This window comes from Leopardus geoffroyi, chromosome A2 (genome assembly GCF_018350155.1).
Source record: "Leopardus geoffroyi isolate Oge1 chromosome A2, O.geoffroyi_Oge1_pat1.0, whole genome shotgun sequence".
NCBI lineage: Eukaryota > Metazoa > Chordata > Mammalia > Carnivora > Felidae > Leopardus > Leopardus geoffroyi.
In genome coordinates, this window is record NC_059331.1 from 11,351,640 (window position 1) to 11,370,613 (window position 18,974).

Below are 18,974 nucleotides of genomic sequence, written 5' to 3' on the forward strand. Positions count from 1 at the left end.
AAGAGAGGAAGCGGGAGTGGGCTGGCAAGCTGCATGGGGTTCAACCCATGGTGCGAACTCAAGTTGGCCCCAGAGATACAGAAGGCCCACCACTACCCCCCACCCCCCACCTTCTCGAGACACAGACCAAGGACACTGAGTGTTAACTATTCCTTTATTAGGTGGTGAGGGGACTGGGGGCTGTACAATGCAAGGGAATTTAGCTACACAGGGATAGTGACCAGAAGCCACATTACAAAAATAGCCTAAAAATACTTCTATTTTGCCCCCGGGGCTGGGCGGGGGGGGGGGGGGGGAGTACCAGGGGAGGGGTGCCACCAGGCAGCTCATTCCCTTCCTGCAGTCCCGTATTTAGAGGGAGGCAAAGTGACATGCACACATCTCCCCTGGTCCTCACGTTCTCACCAGCCACCCCCACCCAGCTCCCCAAGAGAGATGGCCCCGGCTCTAGGGTTGGGGGGACCTGGGGCGGGCTCTCTGGGCCAGAAGAGCCCTCCCCCCAGCAAAGCTATAGGACAAGTTCCATCTGGAATGCAGTGAAGTGAGGGACATGGGGGAGGAAACAGGCTCCCAAGTCTCACCCGCCCCCCGCCCCGGAGGGTGCGCCCAAGGGTGCCTACTTGGTACACACCAGGGTTGTGTACTCGGTACACAGGATCCCGGTCATGCCTGTGTACTCGGTACACAGGATCCAGCTTGGCCGAATGGGCCCACAGACTCAGCCCCACGGGGGCACTGGGGGGTTTGCAGGGGCAGGGAGCGTCTCCATATATATATTTTGTAAAAAATAATAATAATAATAAGTTTGTTTAAATGAATTTGTTTCTATACAAAATGTAAAAAAAAATAATAATAATTCACTCGTGTCGGAGTGTAAGGAGAGAGACCAGAGGAGGCAGGAGAGGGAGGAGGGACGGAAGCATGGGGATAGGGGGGTGCAGGAGGAGGCCCCAGGCTCATCTCAAGACCCAGGGGTGGGGGGGGAGTCAGCCCGCACCCCCTATAAATAAAGCAGGACTGAAAGCCGAGGCTGCGGACCTATCTCAGCCACACTTCGAGAGGGAGTGGGACCGGTGGGAGGAGGCTGGTGGAGAGAAAAGAGAAGGGAAAGGTCTACAAAGGAAGCGGGTGGAGAGAGAGAATCAGGACAGGATGTCTGTTCAGCCCCCCAAGACCCAGGAACTGGAGAGCTCTCAGGCCAACACCTGCCTCTTGGGGGTGACTTCGGGCTGGGGCCCCAGCTGGGTCTGGGCCTGAGCTAGCGGGCCTGGGACGGAAAGGGGGAGCGGCTGGGCAGGCAGCGCCCCAGCGGCTGTGGCCGCAGGCCTGGTGGCAGTGGCTGGGCTGGGCGTGGAGTCTGACCAGTCCGAGAGGGAGGGAGGCGAGGGGCTGGCCCAGTGCTCGGGGGACTCGGGGGAGGGGGTCAGGTAAGGGTGCTCGCTGGGGACCCTCAGGAAGCGGGCCTTGGGGGGGCTGCCGTGGGCGCCAGCTGCCGGGTACTCCTCGCCGTGTCCCGGGGCCGCCAGGTACGGTGGGGGCCGCTCCTGGGGCGACACGGGGGTCCCGGGGTTCAGCAGCTGGGGTCCCGGCGCCAGCGGCAGCAGGAACGAGGGGCCCGGCGGGGCAGGTGGCGGCAGCCGGGCCCAGTCGAGGGGAACAGCCACGGGGTTCAGCAGACCCAAGCTGAGCACGCAGCCCCCGGGGGGCTGGCGCCCTAGACCGGCCCGGCCCGCGCCACCGAGCTGCGCCAGGGACACAGCCGTGGCGGTGGCAGCCGCGTAGGGCCCCTCGAGGGAGAAGCTGCCAGGGGACGCAGGGGGCCCACCGAAGGGCCGCGGGGAGTCCAGCGAGTCCACGGGCGACAGCGTGACCGAGCTCTCGGCCAGGGGACCGGGGCAGGCCAGCGTCAGCTTCTTGCCCCGCCCCCGGGCGCCCTGCGGCCCCAGCCCCGCCTTCCCGGGTGGCCTCCGGCTCTTCTTGCCCCCAGACTGTGCCACCTTGAGGCCCGGGAGGAAGGCCCCCGGTGGGCAGAGGAGGGGCCCCAGGCCGTGCGGGCCGGGAGGGCTCCGGGGCCCACTGGGCTGGTCCAGCAGGCGCACGATGTCCTGGTGTAGCCGCTCCTGGGCCACGTCCCGCGGCAGCCTGTCCAGGTGGTCTGTGATCTCACGGTTGGCGAAGTGGTCCAGCAGCAGCTTGGCAGCCTCATAGCTGCCCTCCCGGGCGGCCAGAAACAGTGGAGTTTCCTCCTGAGCGGGAGTGAGGCACAGAACCCACGACAGATCAGCATCCCAAGAGCCCGGATTAACTCCTGGCCAAGGTCTGGCGGCCTTCTAGCCTCTGGTGGAAACCAGCTAAGAAGCCACACTCGCCAGCCCAGCAGAGCTTGGATGGGATCCCCGCTCTGCTGAGGGGAAACCAGGCAAGTTCTTTCCTTTAAAGCGCACCCGTCCAGTGCCTACTAAGCGTCATGCCCCAGGGCCAGGACTAGGGTGAGGAAAGTGAGACACTCCCCTTAGGCACAAAACTTAAGGGGGCGTCAAAAACCAATCATCGGGGGCCACCTGGGTGGCTCAGTCGGTTGAGCGTCCGACTTCAGCTCAGGTCACGATCTCGCGGTTTGTTGAGTTCAAGCACCACGCCGGGCTCTGTGCTGACAGCTCAGAGCCTGGAGCCTGCTTCGGATTCTGTCTCCCTCTCTCTCTGCCCCTCCCCTGCTCACGCTCTGACTCTGTCTTTCAATAATAAATGAATGTTAAAAAAATTTTTTTTTTTTAAAAAGCCAATCATCAAACTAAATGATATTTTAATGCAACCCTTTCTTAAATTATACTTGTTGGCCAAAAAATCTGTAATGGATAAAATATCAAAATGTCAGGGGCGCCTGGGTGGCGCAGTCGGTTAAGCGTCCGACTTCAGCCAGGTCACGATCTCACGGTCTGTGAGTTCGAGCCCCGCGTCGGGCTCTGGGCTGATGGCTCAGAGCCTGGAGCCTGTTTCCGATTCTGTGTCTCCCTCTCTCTCTGCCCCTCCCCCGTTCATGCTCTGTCTCTCTCTGTCCCAAAAATAAATAAACGTTGAAAAAAAAAAAAAATTAAAAAAAAATGTCAAATAAGGACAGAATCCATCCCTGTGCCCCTCTGAGCCTCACTCTTCCCATTTATAAAATGAGGAGAGTAATTTCACCCTGCAAGGCTTTTAAAACAATGATCGTAACAGTTACCTTTTATTGAGGATCTACTAAGCAGTTTGCAAATGCATTATTTCAGTGAATCCTCAGGAGATAACAACGAGGTGGGTACTGTTGCCTCCCCACTTCACAGATGAGGACACTGAGGTTCAGAGATGTTCAGCAATTTGCCCAAGGTCACACAGCCAACTGCCACACGCTTTCTCCTCTAATCCACTGTTAGAGGCTGTTAGGTCCAAATCCTAACTTGGCTGCAGGCAAGATGAATGCCCCCACTAACCCACGCCACCCTGCTCTTTGCCATATTTAGGGCTGACTGCCTGGTGGGTCAAGGGCTGGGGCTCACCTTGCTATCCTGCATGTCCTTGTTGGCTCCATTTTTGAGCAGGGCCAACGTGGCCTCCACATTGTTGACGGCTGCTGCCCAGTGTAAGGCTGATTTCCCTGTGGGGGGGGGAGAAGTTAGGGTTAGGACTAAGCTCATTTGCTAGGGTCCCACGGCCGGGGGACAGAAAGTGTCTAGAATATGGCCTGGCAGGCAGGCGGGTGGGGGGACCTCCCATGAGTACCTGATCATGTGTTTGGGTCCCTATATGTGCCGACCTGTGGGATGATGCTCTCTGTCCAAGAGAGACACTGTGCGTGTATGTGCACACCTACAGTGCGTGACTCTCCATACACAGGCGGGGGTACTATGTGGTCCTCACTCGGTTGTAGCTAGCGCTGTGCCTGTCCCATGCAGTAGCCACCAAGCACACACCGCTCTTTAGATTTACACTGATTAAAATTAAACAACACAGCTGCCAAGACCACTCAATAGGGAAAGGCTAGACTTCTCAACAAATGGTGCTGGGGCAACTGGATCTCCCCGTGCAAAAGAACGGGGCTGGATCCCTACCTCACACCAAATACAAAAATCAACTCAAGTGAATCAAATATCTACATGTAAGGGCTCAAACTATAAAACAGTTAGAGGAAAACAGAGGAGTAAAACTTCATGACCTTGATTTAGGCAAAGGATTCTTAGCTAGGACCCCCCCAAAAAAAAAAAAAAAAAACAGTAACAACAGAAATAGATAAATTGGATCTCATCAAAATTAAAATGTCTGTGCTTCTAAGGACACCATCAAGAAAGTGAAAAGAAAACCTACAAAATGGGACAAATCTTTATAAACCACGTATCTGATAAGAGACTTATGCCAAAAATATATAAAGAAGTCTTCTAACTCAAGAATAAAAAAACAAAAACCCAATTTAAAAACAGGCAGGAACGCCCAGGTGGCTTAGTCATTTGGGCGTCTGACTCTTGATTTTGGCTCAGGTCAAAATCTCACCATTGTGGAATCAAGCCCTCGGGTAACCTCCATGCTGAGAATGAAGCCTGTTTGGGATTCTCTCTCTCTCTCCCTCTTTCTCTGCCCCTCCCCTACTCGTGCACATGCTCTCTCTCTCTCTCTCTCTCTTTCAAATAATAAGTTAACTTTTTTTTTTTAATTTTTTTTTTTAACGTTTATTTATTTTTGAGACAGAGAGAGACAGAGCATGAACGGGGGAGGGTCAGAGAGAGAGGGAGACACAGAATCTGAAACAGGCTCCAGGCTCTGAGCCATCAGCACAGAGCCTGACGCGGGGCTGGAACTCATGAACCGCGAGATCATGACCTGGGCCGAAGTCGGACACTTAACCGACTGAGCCACCCAGGTGCCCCAATAAGTTAACTTTTTAAAAAATGGGCAAAGCATCAAAATAGACATTTTTCCAAAGCAGATATACACATGGCCAATAAGCACATGGAAATATGCTCAACATCATTAGCCACCAGGGAAATAAAAATCAAGACCACAACGAGATACCAATTCACACCCACTAGGAAGGCTGTAACAAAAGACAGTTAATAACAACTATCTGCGAGCACGTGAAGAAACTGGAACCCTCATGCACGGCCGGCAGGAATGTGACACAGGGCAGGCACTGTGGAAAAGTCTGGCCGCTCCTCACAAGATTCAACATAGAGTTACCATATGACTCAGCAATTTCGCTCCTAGTTGCGTACCCAAGAGAAATGAAAACATATGTCTACACAAAAACCGGTACATGAATGTTCATAGGAGCAGCAGCCAATGAATGTTAGGAAACATTCAGAGTACGAAAATCCATACAGAAAGTATGTGTTTAAGTGGTTCCCTACGGCTGGGAAGGTAAGGAGATTGGAGGGTGTCAGCTAATGGTGAGGGCTTCTCTTCCAGGTGGTGAAAATGTTCTAAAATTTACTATGATGAGGGGCGCCTGGGTGGCTCAGTCGGTTAAGCGTCCAACTTCGGCTCAGGTCATGATCTCACAGTTCGTGAGTTCGAGCCCCGCGTCGGGCTCTGTGCTGACAGCTCAGAGCCTGGAGCCTGCTTCGGATTCTGGGTCTCCCTCTCTCTCTGCCCCTTCCCTGCTCATGCCGTGTCTCTCTCTGTCTCAAAAATAAATGAACATTAAAAATAAATAAACAAAATAAAATTTACTATGATGATAGTTGCACAACTATGTGATTATACTAAAAGCCACTGGATTTCATACTTTAAATGGCTGAATTGTATTGTATGTGAATTACATCTAAATAAAGCTTTTTAGGGGCGCCTGGGTGGCTCAGTGTTGAGCGTCCGACTTCAGCTCAGGTCATGATCTCACAGTTCGTGGGTTTGAGCCCCACATCGGGCTCTGTGCTGACCGCTTGCTCAGAGCCTGGAGCCTGCTTCAGATTTTGTGTCTCCTTCTCTCTCTGCCCCTCCCCCACTCACGCTTTGTCTCACTCTGTTTCTTAAAAAATAAATAAATGTAAAAAAAATTTAAACTTTAAAAAATAAATAAATAAACAAATAAATAAAGCTTTTTAGGGGCGCCTGGGTGTCTCAGTCGGTTAAGCGTCCGACTTCAGCTCAGGTCATGATCTCACACTCTGTGAGTTCGAGCCCCACGTCGGGCTCTGTGCTAACAGCTCGGAGCCTGGAGCCTGCTTCGGATTCTGTGTCTCCCCCTCTCTCTGCCCCTCCCCTGCTTGCACTCTGTCTCTCTCTGTCTCAAAATAAATAAAAACATTTTTTAAAATAAATAAATAAAGCTTGTTAAAGAAAGCAGGCAAAACAAAGGTTAAAAAATTAAATGAAACAAAACATTTAGCTCTTCGTTTGCCCTAGCCACATTTCAAGTGCTCAAAAGCCACCACATGTGGCCAGGGGCCACCACATTGCTCATCACAGACCAAGAATGATTTCCATCAACACAGAAAGTCCTACTGGACAGTGGTTCTCCAGAGCCACAGTTCTCAAACAGAGGTGATCCCCCGACCCAGGGGCATTTGCCAATGTCTGGAGACATTTTTGGTTGTCGCAGCTGGGGAGTGGGGTGCTGCTGGCATCTAGTGGGTCAAGGCCAGGGACGCTGTTTAATATCCTACATTGCAAGGACAGCCCCCAGCACAAAGAATCATCCAACCCCAAGTGTAAATGGTGCAGAGGTTGAGAACACCTGCTCCAGAAAGGTCGGGATCTGTGCAAGCAAGCCACCCCCACAGAGGTATTTGCCATCACGTATGGATGGATTTGGCCAATTTGCAAATGTACTATACCAGCTGTCCGGCAGAGGGCAGCATAGTAAGTTCTTCTGCTAAAGCGAACGGAAATGAAGTGTCTTCGGGAAGGCCACCTTTTTCTAAGTCACGGAGGTGTCATATGGGCTAGCAAATGCCACACACACACACACACACACACACACACACACACACAAAACATGTGAGTGTAAGTCCACATCAAAACTCTGTTACACGTGGGACGCCTAGGTGGCTCAGTCGGTTAAGCGTCCGACTTCGGCTCAGGTCGTGATCTCACGGTTCGTGAGTTCCAGCCCCGTTCCAGCCCCGCGTCGGGCTCTGTGCGGACAGCTTGGAGCCCGGAGCCTGCTTCGGGTTCTGTCTCCCTCTCTCTGCCCCTCCCCCCACTCACACTCTGTCTCTCTCTCAAAAATAAACAAAAAATAAACATTAAAAAAAAAAACAAAAAACAAAACACTGTTGCACGTGCGTGAGTTTCAGTGATTGGGTCTCAGTATGGGTGTGAGTTAACACCTACAGTTAGGGCCCAGGTGCCCCCTCTCAGCCTCCACCCACAGCTACTCCCCACAGCGTACCAAGCTCATCCACAGCATTGACATCAGCATGGCTGGCAATGAGTTCTTCCACCATGCCCTCCACAGCCAGACGGGCTGCGAGGATTAGCGCCGTTGAACCATCCGCCATGCGGGCATCCAGGTCTGTGGAGCGGTTCCGGATGAGAATCTAGAAGGGAAGGTGTGCAGAAGGGGGGGTCAGAGCAAGAACAGAAGGACCAGGTACATCTCCAAGTCCCCTGAGCTCCCCAACCCCCACGTCCCCTATAGACCCCGTGAAGTCCAGGAAGCAGGTACCCGCCAGGCCCCATACTCCCACAGACCCCCATTTAACAAATGAGAAAAGCAAGCTCCGTCTCGTAGGACCAGGGCTCAAACCCAGGCCTGGCTGATGCCTCATGTCGGCTGCCAGCTCCGAAGTCCAAAGGGGCAGGTCCACCTCACCTGGAAGACGCCTTGGGCATCAGCGGTGACAGCAGTGTGCAAAGGAGTGCGGCCTGAATGGTCCTGGGCATTGGTGTCTGCCCCAGCATCCAGCAGCCGCTTGGCCGCATCGGCCCGGGCATAGCGGGCAGCGAGGTGCAGGGCTGTCTCGCCCGTGCGGTCAGTCCGTGCCCCAAGCTGGGCTCCCTGGCAGATCAGGTCTGAGATGATGCTGGCTGACGCGTCTTCTGCCTCATCCTCCTCGGTGGGCATTGGCTCCAGAGCCCCGCCACAGAAAGAGGCCAGCATCAGTGGGGTGAAGCCGTCTGCAAAGGCCGGGAATGTGTCACAGGGAGGTGGGCACAGGGGGCCTTGCCAGCAAATGCGACTGAGGGCATTGCATTAGCAGGAAGCGGGACACAAGGGTCACAAGAGGGAGCGACGAGTCCTCCCATCTGCACCCACGTGTGCACGTGTGTACATATGCACATGCGTGTGCATGCACGCACACACAGACACGCATGGCATCTGTGCCAGGTACCCGAGAAGCCAGGGCAGGATAAGGATGCACGGGCAGGTGACTTGTCACAGAAGGGCTCCCAAGGCAGACACAAGACAAGGGAGGGAGGAAGAAGCAAGCGTTCAACGTCAGGCAAATTCCCAGGGGGTTACTTCAGCCCGATCCTGAAGGGGGACTCAGGTACCGCAGAGGTGTAATCCCGCTTGAGGCAAAGGAGCTGTGTCTTTCACGCTCCCCCACCCGCTAGTGAAGAACCACCCCAGGGGGCGCCTGGTGGGTCGGTTGGTTAAGCGTCCAACTCTTGATTTCGGCTCAGGACATGATCTCACGGTTCATGAGTTCAAGCCCCGCATCAGGCTCTGTGCTGACAGAGCACAGAGCCTGCTTGGGATTCTCTCTCTCTTTCTCTGACTCTCAAAAATAAATAAATAAACTTAAAAAAAAAAAAAAAAAAAAAAAAAGAACCACCCCAGAGACATAAAATCCCAGGCACTTCAGGCCCTGGTGGCCTGAGGAATTTCAAAAAAGAGCCATCAGTGTAGGTCATTTGGAATGAAAGCAAAACGAGCTGGGGGAGGAATGCCCTGAAATGCAGGAAAGACGAATCCGAGAGAATCCAAATAATGTGATCTGCTACACTCTGCATGAGCATTTGCTCGTTTCCCTTAGGGAGCCATAAGCACCCCATTTTCCATCCTCAAGCCCCGAGTAGAGCTAAACCCAATCCTTGGCTCAAGGAGAGGCATTAGGCCCAGACCTGCAGTCAGTCTGCATATTCCAGCCCCCAGGTCACACTGATTAGTTGAGGGATGGGCAGGTGACTCTAGTCCATCCAATCAGAACTCATCCTAGGACTTTTGCTAGGGTAACTGGTAATGAAGGTTTTATTTTTTTCTTTTTAATGTTTATTTATTTATTTTGAGAGAGAGTGAGCATGGGTGAGTGGTCAGAAGAGGCAGAAAGAGAGGAGAGAGGAAAGAGAGAGAGATTCCCAAGCAGGCTCCATGCTGTCACCACAGAGTCTGGTGTGGGCCTTGAACCCATGAACTGTGAGATCAAGACCTGAGCTGAAACCAAGAATCAGATGCTTAATTGACTGAGCTACCCAGGCACCCTGGTAATAAAGGTTTTACAAGGTTGGTCAGGCCTGTGGCTATCATGCCCCCCCGGAGAAAGCCTCCTCGGGCTGGAGTCCTGGACCCAAATATCCATGATGCTTTCGGTTACAAGAGCCAGTAAATCTCTCGTTTTACTTAAACTAGTTTGAGTTGGGCTATTATGACTTACAACCAAGAGTCCTGATTAACACACACCCCCAGACAGACCCAACTCTCCCCAGGACACAGACCCAGATGCAACTTTTCCCAGGTAGGACTGATAAGGGGATCCTTGGAGGGGGAAGGCATCATCACTGACCTGGGCCACGCACATTGACATCCACGCCATCAGCATCCACATCACCCTGTGGGGGCGTCAAGGCCATGGCTGGTGCCACACGGATGTCAGCTGCAACCAGGTGGTGTTGAGTCCACTGGCGACAATCCACAGCATCCTCGGCACCCACGCCAGGGTCCTCTACCTGGAGGCACAAGGACCCAGGCTCTCACAAAGAGTCGAGAGATAGAGGGACAGTCTGGGCATCCTCACAGCTTTCTCTCGTGGAGATGCACACACGGCCCCAAGAAACCACGAATATCCTGCTTCTTTTCCACATATGGAAACAGGAAATTGACATACCGGAGCTCAGAGAACCCATAAAAGGAAGACGTGGGATTTTAATCTGGGTAGGAAGTGGGGAGGGCTGGGAATCCAAAGTGGGTGATCAAGGAAAAGACATGAGCACAGCCCCTGTCAGTAGACACCTGTCTATACCCTAGACGCGAACACGCTGAAAACGAAATTGAGAGAACAATCCCATGACAACAGCATCAGGAAGAGTAAAACATTTAGAATTAAATTTAATAGAAGAAATGCAAAATTTGCATTCTGGAAACTACAAATCACTAGTAAAAGAAATGCGGGGGTGGGGGGCTGGTCCTTCAAGGATCAATTTTAGTCTGAGAAAAGGCTGAATGGGTGGGAGAGAAAGAGAGAAGCAAAGAGAAGCCCTGCATACCACGTGGGACTCCCACCCAGTACTGTGAACATGAACATGAGGTATCAGGACAAAATAGACACAGATGTATCAGTTTACCTTCACAAGCATAGCACCTGGGCCCCTAGCAGGAGCTTGATAAATTTCAGACTCAGGGTCCAAAAGGCATAGTGATGTTAGGGAAATAGGACAGAATGTTCTTTTTTTTTTTTTTTTTTTTTTTTTTGGTATTTTTAAATTTTTTTTCTTCTTCAGTATATTTATTTTGAAAGAGAGAGAGAGAGAGGGAGAGAGCATAAGTGGGGGAGGGAGAATCCAAGCAGTTTCCACACTCTGGACTGAGCCCAATGTGGGGCTCGATCTCAGGACCTCAAGATCATGACCTGGATGAAATCAAGACTTGGACCCTTAACCGGCTGAGCCACCCAGGTGCCCTTCAGGACAGAATATTCTTAACTAGCCTGCCAGGACATTTAGGAGCCCTCAGGCACCAAACACAGCCTGATCAAGCCAGACCTGAGCTTAAGGACCCAGGCGGAGAGTTGAATTTCACGAAAGGGGAGAGCCAGGTGATGGACAGCTGTCCCAGCCTCCCTGACCCTTTCTGATTAGCTGTCCATCACCTGACAGATCACGTTAGAGCTCTGAGCTTCTCATTAGCAAAATCAGGATAATGCTGTCATTCTGCAATGCCAAAATGCCATCAAAAACTTATTGCATGGGACACTTGGGTGGCTCAGTTGGTTAAGCATCCGACTTTGGCTTAGGTCATGATCTCATGGCTTGTGAGTTCGAGTTCTGCCTCGGGCTCTGTGCTGACAGCTCAGAGACTGGAGCCTGCTTTAGATTCTGTGTCTCCCTCTGCCTCTCCCCACACTTGCACTGTGTCTCTCTCTCTCTCTCAAAAAAAAAAAAAAAAAAAAACAAAAAAAACCCTATTCTGCTATCTACTTAATACCCACTTTGGGATAAGAAAGAAAAAGAAAAGCCTGAGGTGAACAGATTTCTTCCAGCTGTCAATTGTAACAGATGTCTCCACTTCACAAACATTAAAATCTAGCCAGGGAGAGGCGGCTGAGAATTGAGATGTATATCAACAGCTGCTTTACAGGGTCCTTCAAAAGACAAAATAGGATGCTTGCGTGTGTTCAAGACATCTAGCAAGTATAAGGGAATGTTGGCAGGAACGTGTTACAGACTGAGCACCACGTGAGGACACACAGAGAAGGCGGCTGTCTACAAGCCCGGAAGAGAGCCCTCACCACAACCCAACCCTGCCAGCACCTTGTTCCCTGACTTCCAGCTTGCAGAACTGTGAGAAAAGAAGTATCTGTCATTTAAGACCCCCAGTCTGTGGTTATTTTGTAACGGCTGTGTAAGCTGACCAAGACAGAACCCACGGGTGCGGCCCCAGTACAGGAAAGGGTGTTTAAAACCAGCTCGGAGCACTTTCAGGCTGGGCACCCTGGACAAAGTGGGACCCCACCGTGAGAAAGCAGAGTTGCTGTCTAGTCAGGGGCTCCGCTCCAGAAGACCCCACACGGACCTGGGAGCAGGGCCCTGGTTAGAGAGGGGCAGGATGGGGCGGCCACCATGACTGTTCCCCAGAGCCAGGGAGAGCGGAGACTTCCCGCGACTCTCCCACTGACCACCAGGGGCCCTCCACCCAGAACTCGGAGGGCAGGGGTCAGAGAAAGGACACCACCTTCAGTCGCTTCGCTTCTGGGCACTCAGTGTCCATCCAGTCTGTGGCCACCTGCCCCATCAGACTCTCGCTCTTGGCCATGTTCCTGTGGGCACAATGGGAAGGGGGGAGGGGAGAAGAGACAGCTGAGACATGCAACCTGGAAGGAGGATTTGGGGTGGGGTCAGAGACGAGCCCCCAGAGGCCAGCTGGGGTTGGGTTCTGGGGTCCAAGATACAGAGTCCAAAGAGAGGCTGCAGGACGAAGTTAAGGTCACTGGGAGGGATAGTCAGGGGTTATGATTGGTGGCAGCCAGGGTCTTAAGGTGGAATCGGGGAAGGGCCAGGAACGGGGTCAGGGATCAGAACAGTGGGCTGTGGGATAGCTGAGGGTCACAGGCATACAGCAGAGAATACACAGGATGACATCAGGAGTCATGAGGATGTAGTTATCCTCCCCACAGGTAAGGATGCAGCCAGGATTAAGTAGGTTGTACTGAAGAGTCAGGAAGTCATGGGGTCGCAGGAGAGGGGTACATTCTGGGGTTAGGGCAGGGCAGGGTTGGGGGGTCTTGAGGGACAGATAAGGGAGTTGGAGGCGAGGCCCAGGGCCAAGGCCAGGATTGAGGATCATGGAGAATGAACACCGAGTTGGGGGTGGACAGAGGGTCAGAGGTGGGGTCAAAGGTCAGGGTGGGTTAGAGCCAGAGCTGGTATTTGGGGGGGGAGCGGTCATAGACGATAGGGTCAGGGCTCCGTGAGGGGTCGGGGTGCAGATAAGGATCATGAGGCCAGCAGTCACGTGGGAACAAATCTTGAGTATCTTGGTGAAATTGGAGAGGCCAGGATCAAGGCAGGGTCAGGGGGCGGTCACGGCAGGATTCGAGTCAGGGGAGCGGAGATACAGGACATGGGGGTCAGGGGGTCACAAGTCAGGGGTGCCCCCCACCGGGATCATGGAGTCGGTCAGTGGTCAAGGGGACGCCTACTGGGGCCTGGGCTGGAGTCTGAAGCTAGGGTCTGGTGGGGATGAGAGGTCAGTCGGGTCAAAGTGGGCTCAAGGGCTCCCAAGCCCCGCCCCCAGTCAGCCACCCGGAGTGGGCGGGGTCCTTACTTCATGCCCAGCGCGTCTTGGCCCACGGGCTCCCGACGGCCCTTGTGGCCGGCAGCCACATCCTTGTGGAGCGCGAAGCCCTCGGGGAACCAGAGGGTGCTGTGCTCACGCTTGCGCCGGGCCACCATGACGCCCAGCACGAGGATGGCCAGCAGGAAGACGGCGCTGGCGGCCAGCAGCGGAAGCAGCGGCATGCTCGGCTCTGGCAGCTCCAGCGGCTCCCCTGCGGGGTGGGAAGCAGAGGGCTTCAGCCCGGGGCCGGCCGCCCCACCCCTCCCACCCCCCCACCCCGCCACCAGGCCAGGCCTCACCTCGCACGGCCCGCAGCGGGTACGGGAAGTCAAGGCGTTCCACCGCCGACAAGGCTCCCAGGTAGTCGGCCGCACTCTGGGCGTCGGGGAAGCAGTGGTCATTCTCCGGTGACTGCAGGCACAGCCGGTTGTCAATCTCCAGCATCACCACAGAGCTTCGGGGACCCAAGGGAAGGACGGGGGGAGGGGGGGCTCAACCTGCTGCCGGCCAGGCACGGAGCCCCATGCCCTGGACTCAGAAGAGCCGTCTCCACGCACCACGTTGGCAAGGCCCCCCTCACCACGCCCCCCACCCCAAACCAGTCTTGCTGTGGCCACCAGTGTCCCCCCAGCCACGAATCCAGTGGGCACTGGGCACTGTTTTCACATCAAGATCTCCAGTGGATGCCAGTCTCCTTTACCAGGCCGGTGCGTCCATTTCCCAACTACTGTGAGCGCTGACTTCTAACAGATGACCCTCAGCAAAGTGGGGACCTCTTCACGTGGGAGGGGACACCCCTTAGGGCAGCCCTCAGCCGGTGACTGGCTGATTTGGGGGGTACAAAGGTGCCCTCCTGTCACAAGGACTCTGAAGCGCCGGTCATGCTCTAGAGCTCCCTGAGGCCAGACTGAGACTCCTTCTGCCTCGTTTGCTCCCTGCCACATTCTGCTTCTCTCTTTCCCTCTCTCCTGAGAGTGCCCCTTCCGAATGGCACATATATCTGAATCCCTGCCTCAGGCTCTGCTTCCAGGAACCCAGCCCTCCAAACTCCATCTTGCCTTGAGATCCTTAGTGCCACATGGCCTGGTTCTCCTCCTATCTCCCTGGCTGCTCCTTCTCCTTTGTTTTTTTAAACATTTTCCACGTATTTTCTCTAATGTTTTTTTTTTTTTTTTTTTTTTTGAGAGAGAGAGAGAGAGAGAGAGAGAGAGAGAGAGAGGGAAAGCGCAAGTGGGAGAGGGGCAGAGAAAGGGGGAGACACAGAATCTGAAGCAGGATCCAGGCTCTGAGCTGTCAGCACAGGGACTCGGGGCTCGAACTCACGAGCTGTGAGATCGTGACCCGAGCCAAAGTCGGAAGCTTAACCGACTGAGCCACCCAGGCGCCCCAACTCCCCTTCTTCCTGAGCTGATTTCCCTCAACCAATCTTTATCTCACTGTTCCCAGATCATTCTTCTGTCCCCACTCCTCTGAGTCCCTCCCAGGGCTCCAACACCCTTTTGTCTTTCTTGTCCATGTCTTCAGCCTCTGGCTGTCTCCTGGGGGGCCTCCACGACACCCCCAGACTCCTCAGATTCTGCAAGCCTGAAAGTGACCCCTGTTTATCACCCTGTGTCCTTTTTCTTTTTTTTTTTTTTTATTATTTATTTTTTTTTTTTTTAATTTTTTTTTAACATTTATTTATTTTTGAGACAGAGAGAGACAGAGCATGAACGGGGGAGGGGCAGAGAGAGAGGGAGACACAGAATCGGAAGCAGGCTCCAGGCTCTGAGCCATCAGCCCAGAGCCTGACGCGGGGCTCGAACTCACGGACCGCGAGGTGGTGACCTGAGCTGAAGTCGGACGCTTAACCGACTGCGCCACCCAGGCGCCCCACCCGGTGTCCTTTTTCTTGACGAGACCCCTCCAGTAACCCCATCAATGCACCCAGGGACTAGCACATCATGTCCCTACTCCAGCCCTACCCGGTCAGAGCCCCTGCCCTCCATCTCTAGAATCCAGCCCTCCTCTGTCAGGGCCCCATCCCAGCTCAGGGGCCACACCTCCCTTCTGACCCGCTCTACCAGGCCACCATCAGGAAAGTTCTCTGATTTCCATTTGTAAAAAACTAAAAGGACACACGCCCTTAACCACTCTGCTCCCCAAGGGCCCTTGCCAGTAGCCGGAGGTGTTTTGGGTTGTCGCATCTTGTGGCAGGAGGGGATGCTACCTGCATATAGTGGGTGGAGACCAAGCATGCTGCTGCTAAGCATCCTACAATGCACCAGACAACCCCCCACAGCAAAGCGTGACACAGCCCCGGAGCCCGTGGGTGGCTCAGTTGGTTAAGCATCCGACTTCAGCTTAGGTCAAGACCTCAGGGTTCAGGGTTCAAGCCCTGCGTTGGGCTCTGTGCTGACAGCTCAGAGCCTGGAACCTGCTTCAGCTTGCGTCTCCCCCTCTCTCTCTGCTCCTCCCCCACTCGTGCTCTGTCTCTCAAAAATGAATAAACGTTAAAAAAAAAAAAAAAAAAAAAAGGAAGGAAGGAAGGAAGGAAGGACAGAAGGGATGATCCAGCCCCAAGTGTCAACAGGCTGAAGTTGAGACGCGCCGGACGCTCTCCCAAGACGACTCTCGAACACGTTAAGGGAAGTGAAACACGCACGTTAAGGGAAGTGAAACACACGAGACCTGATCAACACGGCTCCTTCGCCCCTAGGTCTGCACCTGCGGCGGGCTCCCTCAAGCGTGGGGGCCACTCACCCGATCACCTCCGGGGCCAGCTCCCGCCGGTTCCGGGATTCGGCGCCAGGGCCGGGCCGGTGGTACGGGAAGACCATGGCCTGACCGTGTTCGTCCAGGCGGAAGCGCAGCGACGTGCGCAGGATGCCGCTCAGCCGCTGCAGGAAGTCGGCGCTGGAGCGCAGCAGCTCCTCGGGCGGGAGCAGCACGGTGAGCACCAGCACGCCGCGGGCCAGCAGGGCGGGCACCTCGCCCGCGCAGTCCAGCCCGTCCCAGCCGCACTCCTCCGTGTTGCAGCCCTGGTCGCAGCGGCCGTCCGCAAAGTGGTCCGCACAGTACTTCTCGTACACGGGGCTGGGGGAGGGGAGGAGGGGGTCAGAGGTCATCCAACCACACACCAGAGGGAGCCCAGACTCCGGACACATGGGGGGGGGGGGGGGGTCGGACAGCGAGAGGAGGCCGAGAGAGGGAGAACTAGAATGTATCCGGCACGTGCCAGGCTTTCTGCAAATCCAGCCCTTCCTTCACGAACTATTGATAAATAAATATTGACAGAGGCCTGCGGGGTGCTGGATATGGCTGTAGGCACCCAGGATGGGGCTCGGACACAAATCCTTGCCCCTGGAGAGCAGGCATTCCAGCGGGCAGAGACAGACATGAAATGAGATGGAAAGAGGGGCGCCTGGGTGGCGCAGTCGGTGAAGCGTCCGACTTCAGCCAGGTCACGATCTGGCGGTCCGTGAGTTCGAGCCCCGCGTCGGGCTCTGGGCTGATGGCTCAGAGCCTGGAGCCTGTTTCCGATTCTGTGTCTCCCTCTCTCTCTGCCCCACCCCCGTTCATGCTCTGTCTCTCTCTGTCCCAAAAATAAATAAAAACGTTGGGAAAAAAAATTAAAAAAAAAAAAATGAGATGGAAAGAGCAGAAAACACAGTCTTCCAACTGTACACGAGTGAAAGCTAAATGTAAAACACACATACACACACACACACACACACACACGGCCCTTTTTGGAACGAAACGCTAAGGAGAAAAATGAAGCGGGGGATGTGTCGAGGTGGCCAGGGAGGAGCTCCCTGAGAAGGGGCCACTGGTTGAGCAAAAGCTTCAAGGAGGTGAGGGAGGAGCCATGTGGCTTCCTCAGGGAAGAGTATTCCCGGCGGAGAGAACAGCCGGTCAGTGCAAAGACCCTGAGGTAGGACCAAGCCTGGGGTACCTGAGAGATGGCAGAGGCCAGGGTTGAGTGAGGAGGGGAGTGGGGGACAATGAGGACAGGGAGATAAAAGTGAGAGAAGGGTTCTAGGCAAACAGAGGGACAAAAGAAGTCGAGTTGGGGGCACCTGGGTGGCTCAGCCAGTTAAGGGTCTGACTCTTGATTGCAGCTCAGGTCAATCTTGCGATTGACTCTCTCTCTCTCTCTCTCTCTCTCTCTGCCCCTCCCCCACTCACGAGCGCCCTCTCTCTCTCTCTCAAAATAAATAAACTTAAAAAAAAGAGGCAGAGCACAGGGATGGACAGATGGAATGAGACAGAAAGACAGAGTTCATGAATAGACAGAGAGGGGCAGAGGATGGGCTGGGATAGACAGTAGGGGCATGGACAGATGAATGGGCATACAGAGAGGCAAAAATGGTGAGTGGATGGACAGAAGGACAGACAGAAGAGATACAGGGATGAGCGTGGATGGAGAGGCACAGACAGATGAGGCACACAGACTGGCATAAGAATAGACAGATGGGTGGACAGGTGCGGTCCACGGATGGACCAGAAGAGACGTAGACAGACACTTGGGTGTACGGAGGGATGAAAGGAATTCATGCATGGACAGAACGAAGTCCAAAGATGGACAACAAGGATGCAGGGAGAGACAGATGGAGTGCAAAGGCAGAAAGAAAGGGCGCACAGACACACGGATGGACAAGCAGGTCATGGCACGTGTGGACGGAGGGACAGACCACAGTGGCACGTGGCTGGGTAGATGAGATGCACAGACAGACAAACAGCACTCGGCTGAGCAGACAGAATACACCAAGAAACAGAGGGGGCAAACGTATGAACAGTCCCTCCATCTAAACACGGACTGACGGTGGGGAAATGAATGGACAGACAGAGAAGCGGGACCCGTGGATGGGCAGGTGTGGCTCAGGGGCAGAGAAGACACGGACTGAGGCGAACGATCGAACCGGTGGCAGACGGGAGGGGCTCACTTGCAGGCGCGCTCCCGGCCGCCCGCGCGGCAGTCGAAGTTGTCATAGAGGCAGGCGGGCGAGCTGCAGGCGGGGTCGCAGCGGCTGTTGTTGAAGAGGCGCCAGCACTGCAGCGCCGCGCACTGCCGCCAGGGGTCGCCCACGCTCAGCGAGCAGTCGCCGCCGTCCCAGCCGCAGCCCGGGCTGTTGCACTCGCGGTCGCAGCGCTTGTCCCCGCTCTTGGCCTCGCAGGCGGCGCTCGGGCACAGCGGCTCCTCGGAGGCCTCGGGCGCCGCCGCGGGCACCTCGCAGCGCGGTCCGTCCCAGCCTGGCGCGCACGCGCAGCGGAAGAAAGGTGCGAGGGGCGCGGGGCCGCAGGAGCCGCCGTGGAGGCAGGGGGAGGCCAGGCAGCTGGCGTTGGCGGCCCCCGGCGGCGACCCCCGCGAGCCCCGGCAGGCGGGCCCCGACAGTCCCGGGGGGCAGGCGCAGCGCGGCCCACGGACCGTCTGCTGGCACGGGACGCCCGCCGGGCACTGCAGCTCCCGGCAGGAGCGCGCCACCCGCTCGCAACGCGGGCCCCAGAACGGCTGGGGTAGGGGAAAGGGAGGGGGTGGAGGGATTTGGAAGGGTGGAGAAGAGAGAGAGAGGAGGATGGGGGGGTCAGGGCTTGAGAAGGTTGAGGCTCCCTCCAATCTCCCCAGGTCCCTCCACACCTCTCCCCTCCCCCGCCCATTGGAGGCCCCACCTTGCAGAGATAAGCCCCGCCTTCCCCAGGAGGCCTGGGGCGCCATCCCCCAAAACACACACACACACAGTCTCCAGGTATTTTCAGTGTTTCTCAGGAACCCCTTTCCCCTCCACTTCTTCTCCCCTAAAGCCACGTCCTG

General features: G+C 55.0%; 1 protein-coding gene across 1 annotated transcript in view; it reads right to left on the reverse strand.

Moving 5' to 3' along the window:
• Positions 1 to 136: 136 nt before the first annotated feature.
• The window catches only part of NOTCH3 (notch receptor 3), a 36,465-nt gene continuing 17,627 nt past the window's right edge, over positions 137 to 18,974 (reverse strand). The window contains exons 24-33 of the mRNA XM_045492323.1: positions 18,109 to 18,674; positions 15,926 to 16,258; positions 13,483 to 13,637; positions 13,172 to 13,394; positions 12,080 to 12,164; positions 9,696 to 9,858; positions 7,781 to 8,085; positions 7,358 to 7,505; positions 3,534 to 3,631; positions 137 to 2,246 (exon numbers count right to left, since the gene is read on the reverse strand). Coding sequence (XP_045348279.1) covers positions 1,194 to 2,246; positions 3,534 to 3,631; positions 7,358 to 7,505; positions 7,781 to 8,085; positions 9,696 to 9,858; positions 12,080 to 12,164; positions 13,172 to 13,394; positions 13,483 to 13,637; positions 15,926 to 16,258; positions 18,109 to 18,674 — 3,129 coding nt within the window. The 3' untranslated portion in view covers positions 137 to 1,193. The remainder of the gene's footprint in view (positions 2,247 to 3,533; positions 3,632 to 7,357; positions 7,506 to 7,780; positions 8,086 to 9,695; positions 9,859 to 12,079; positions 12,165 to 13,171; positions 13,395 to 13,482; positions 13,638 to 15,925; positions 16,259 to 18,108; positions 18,675 to 18,974) is intronic.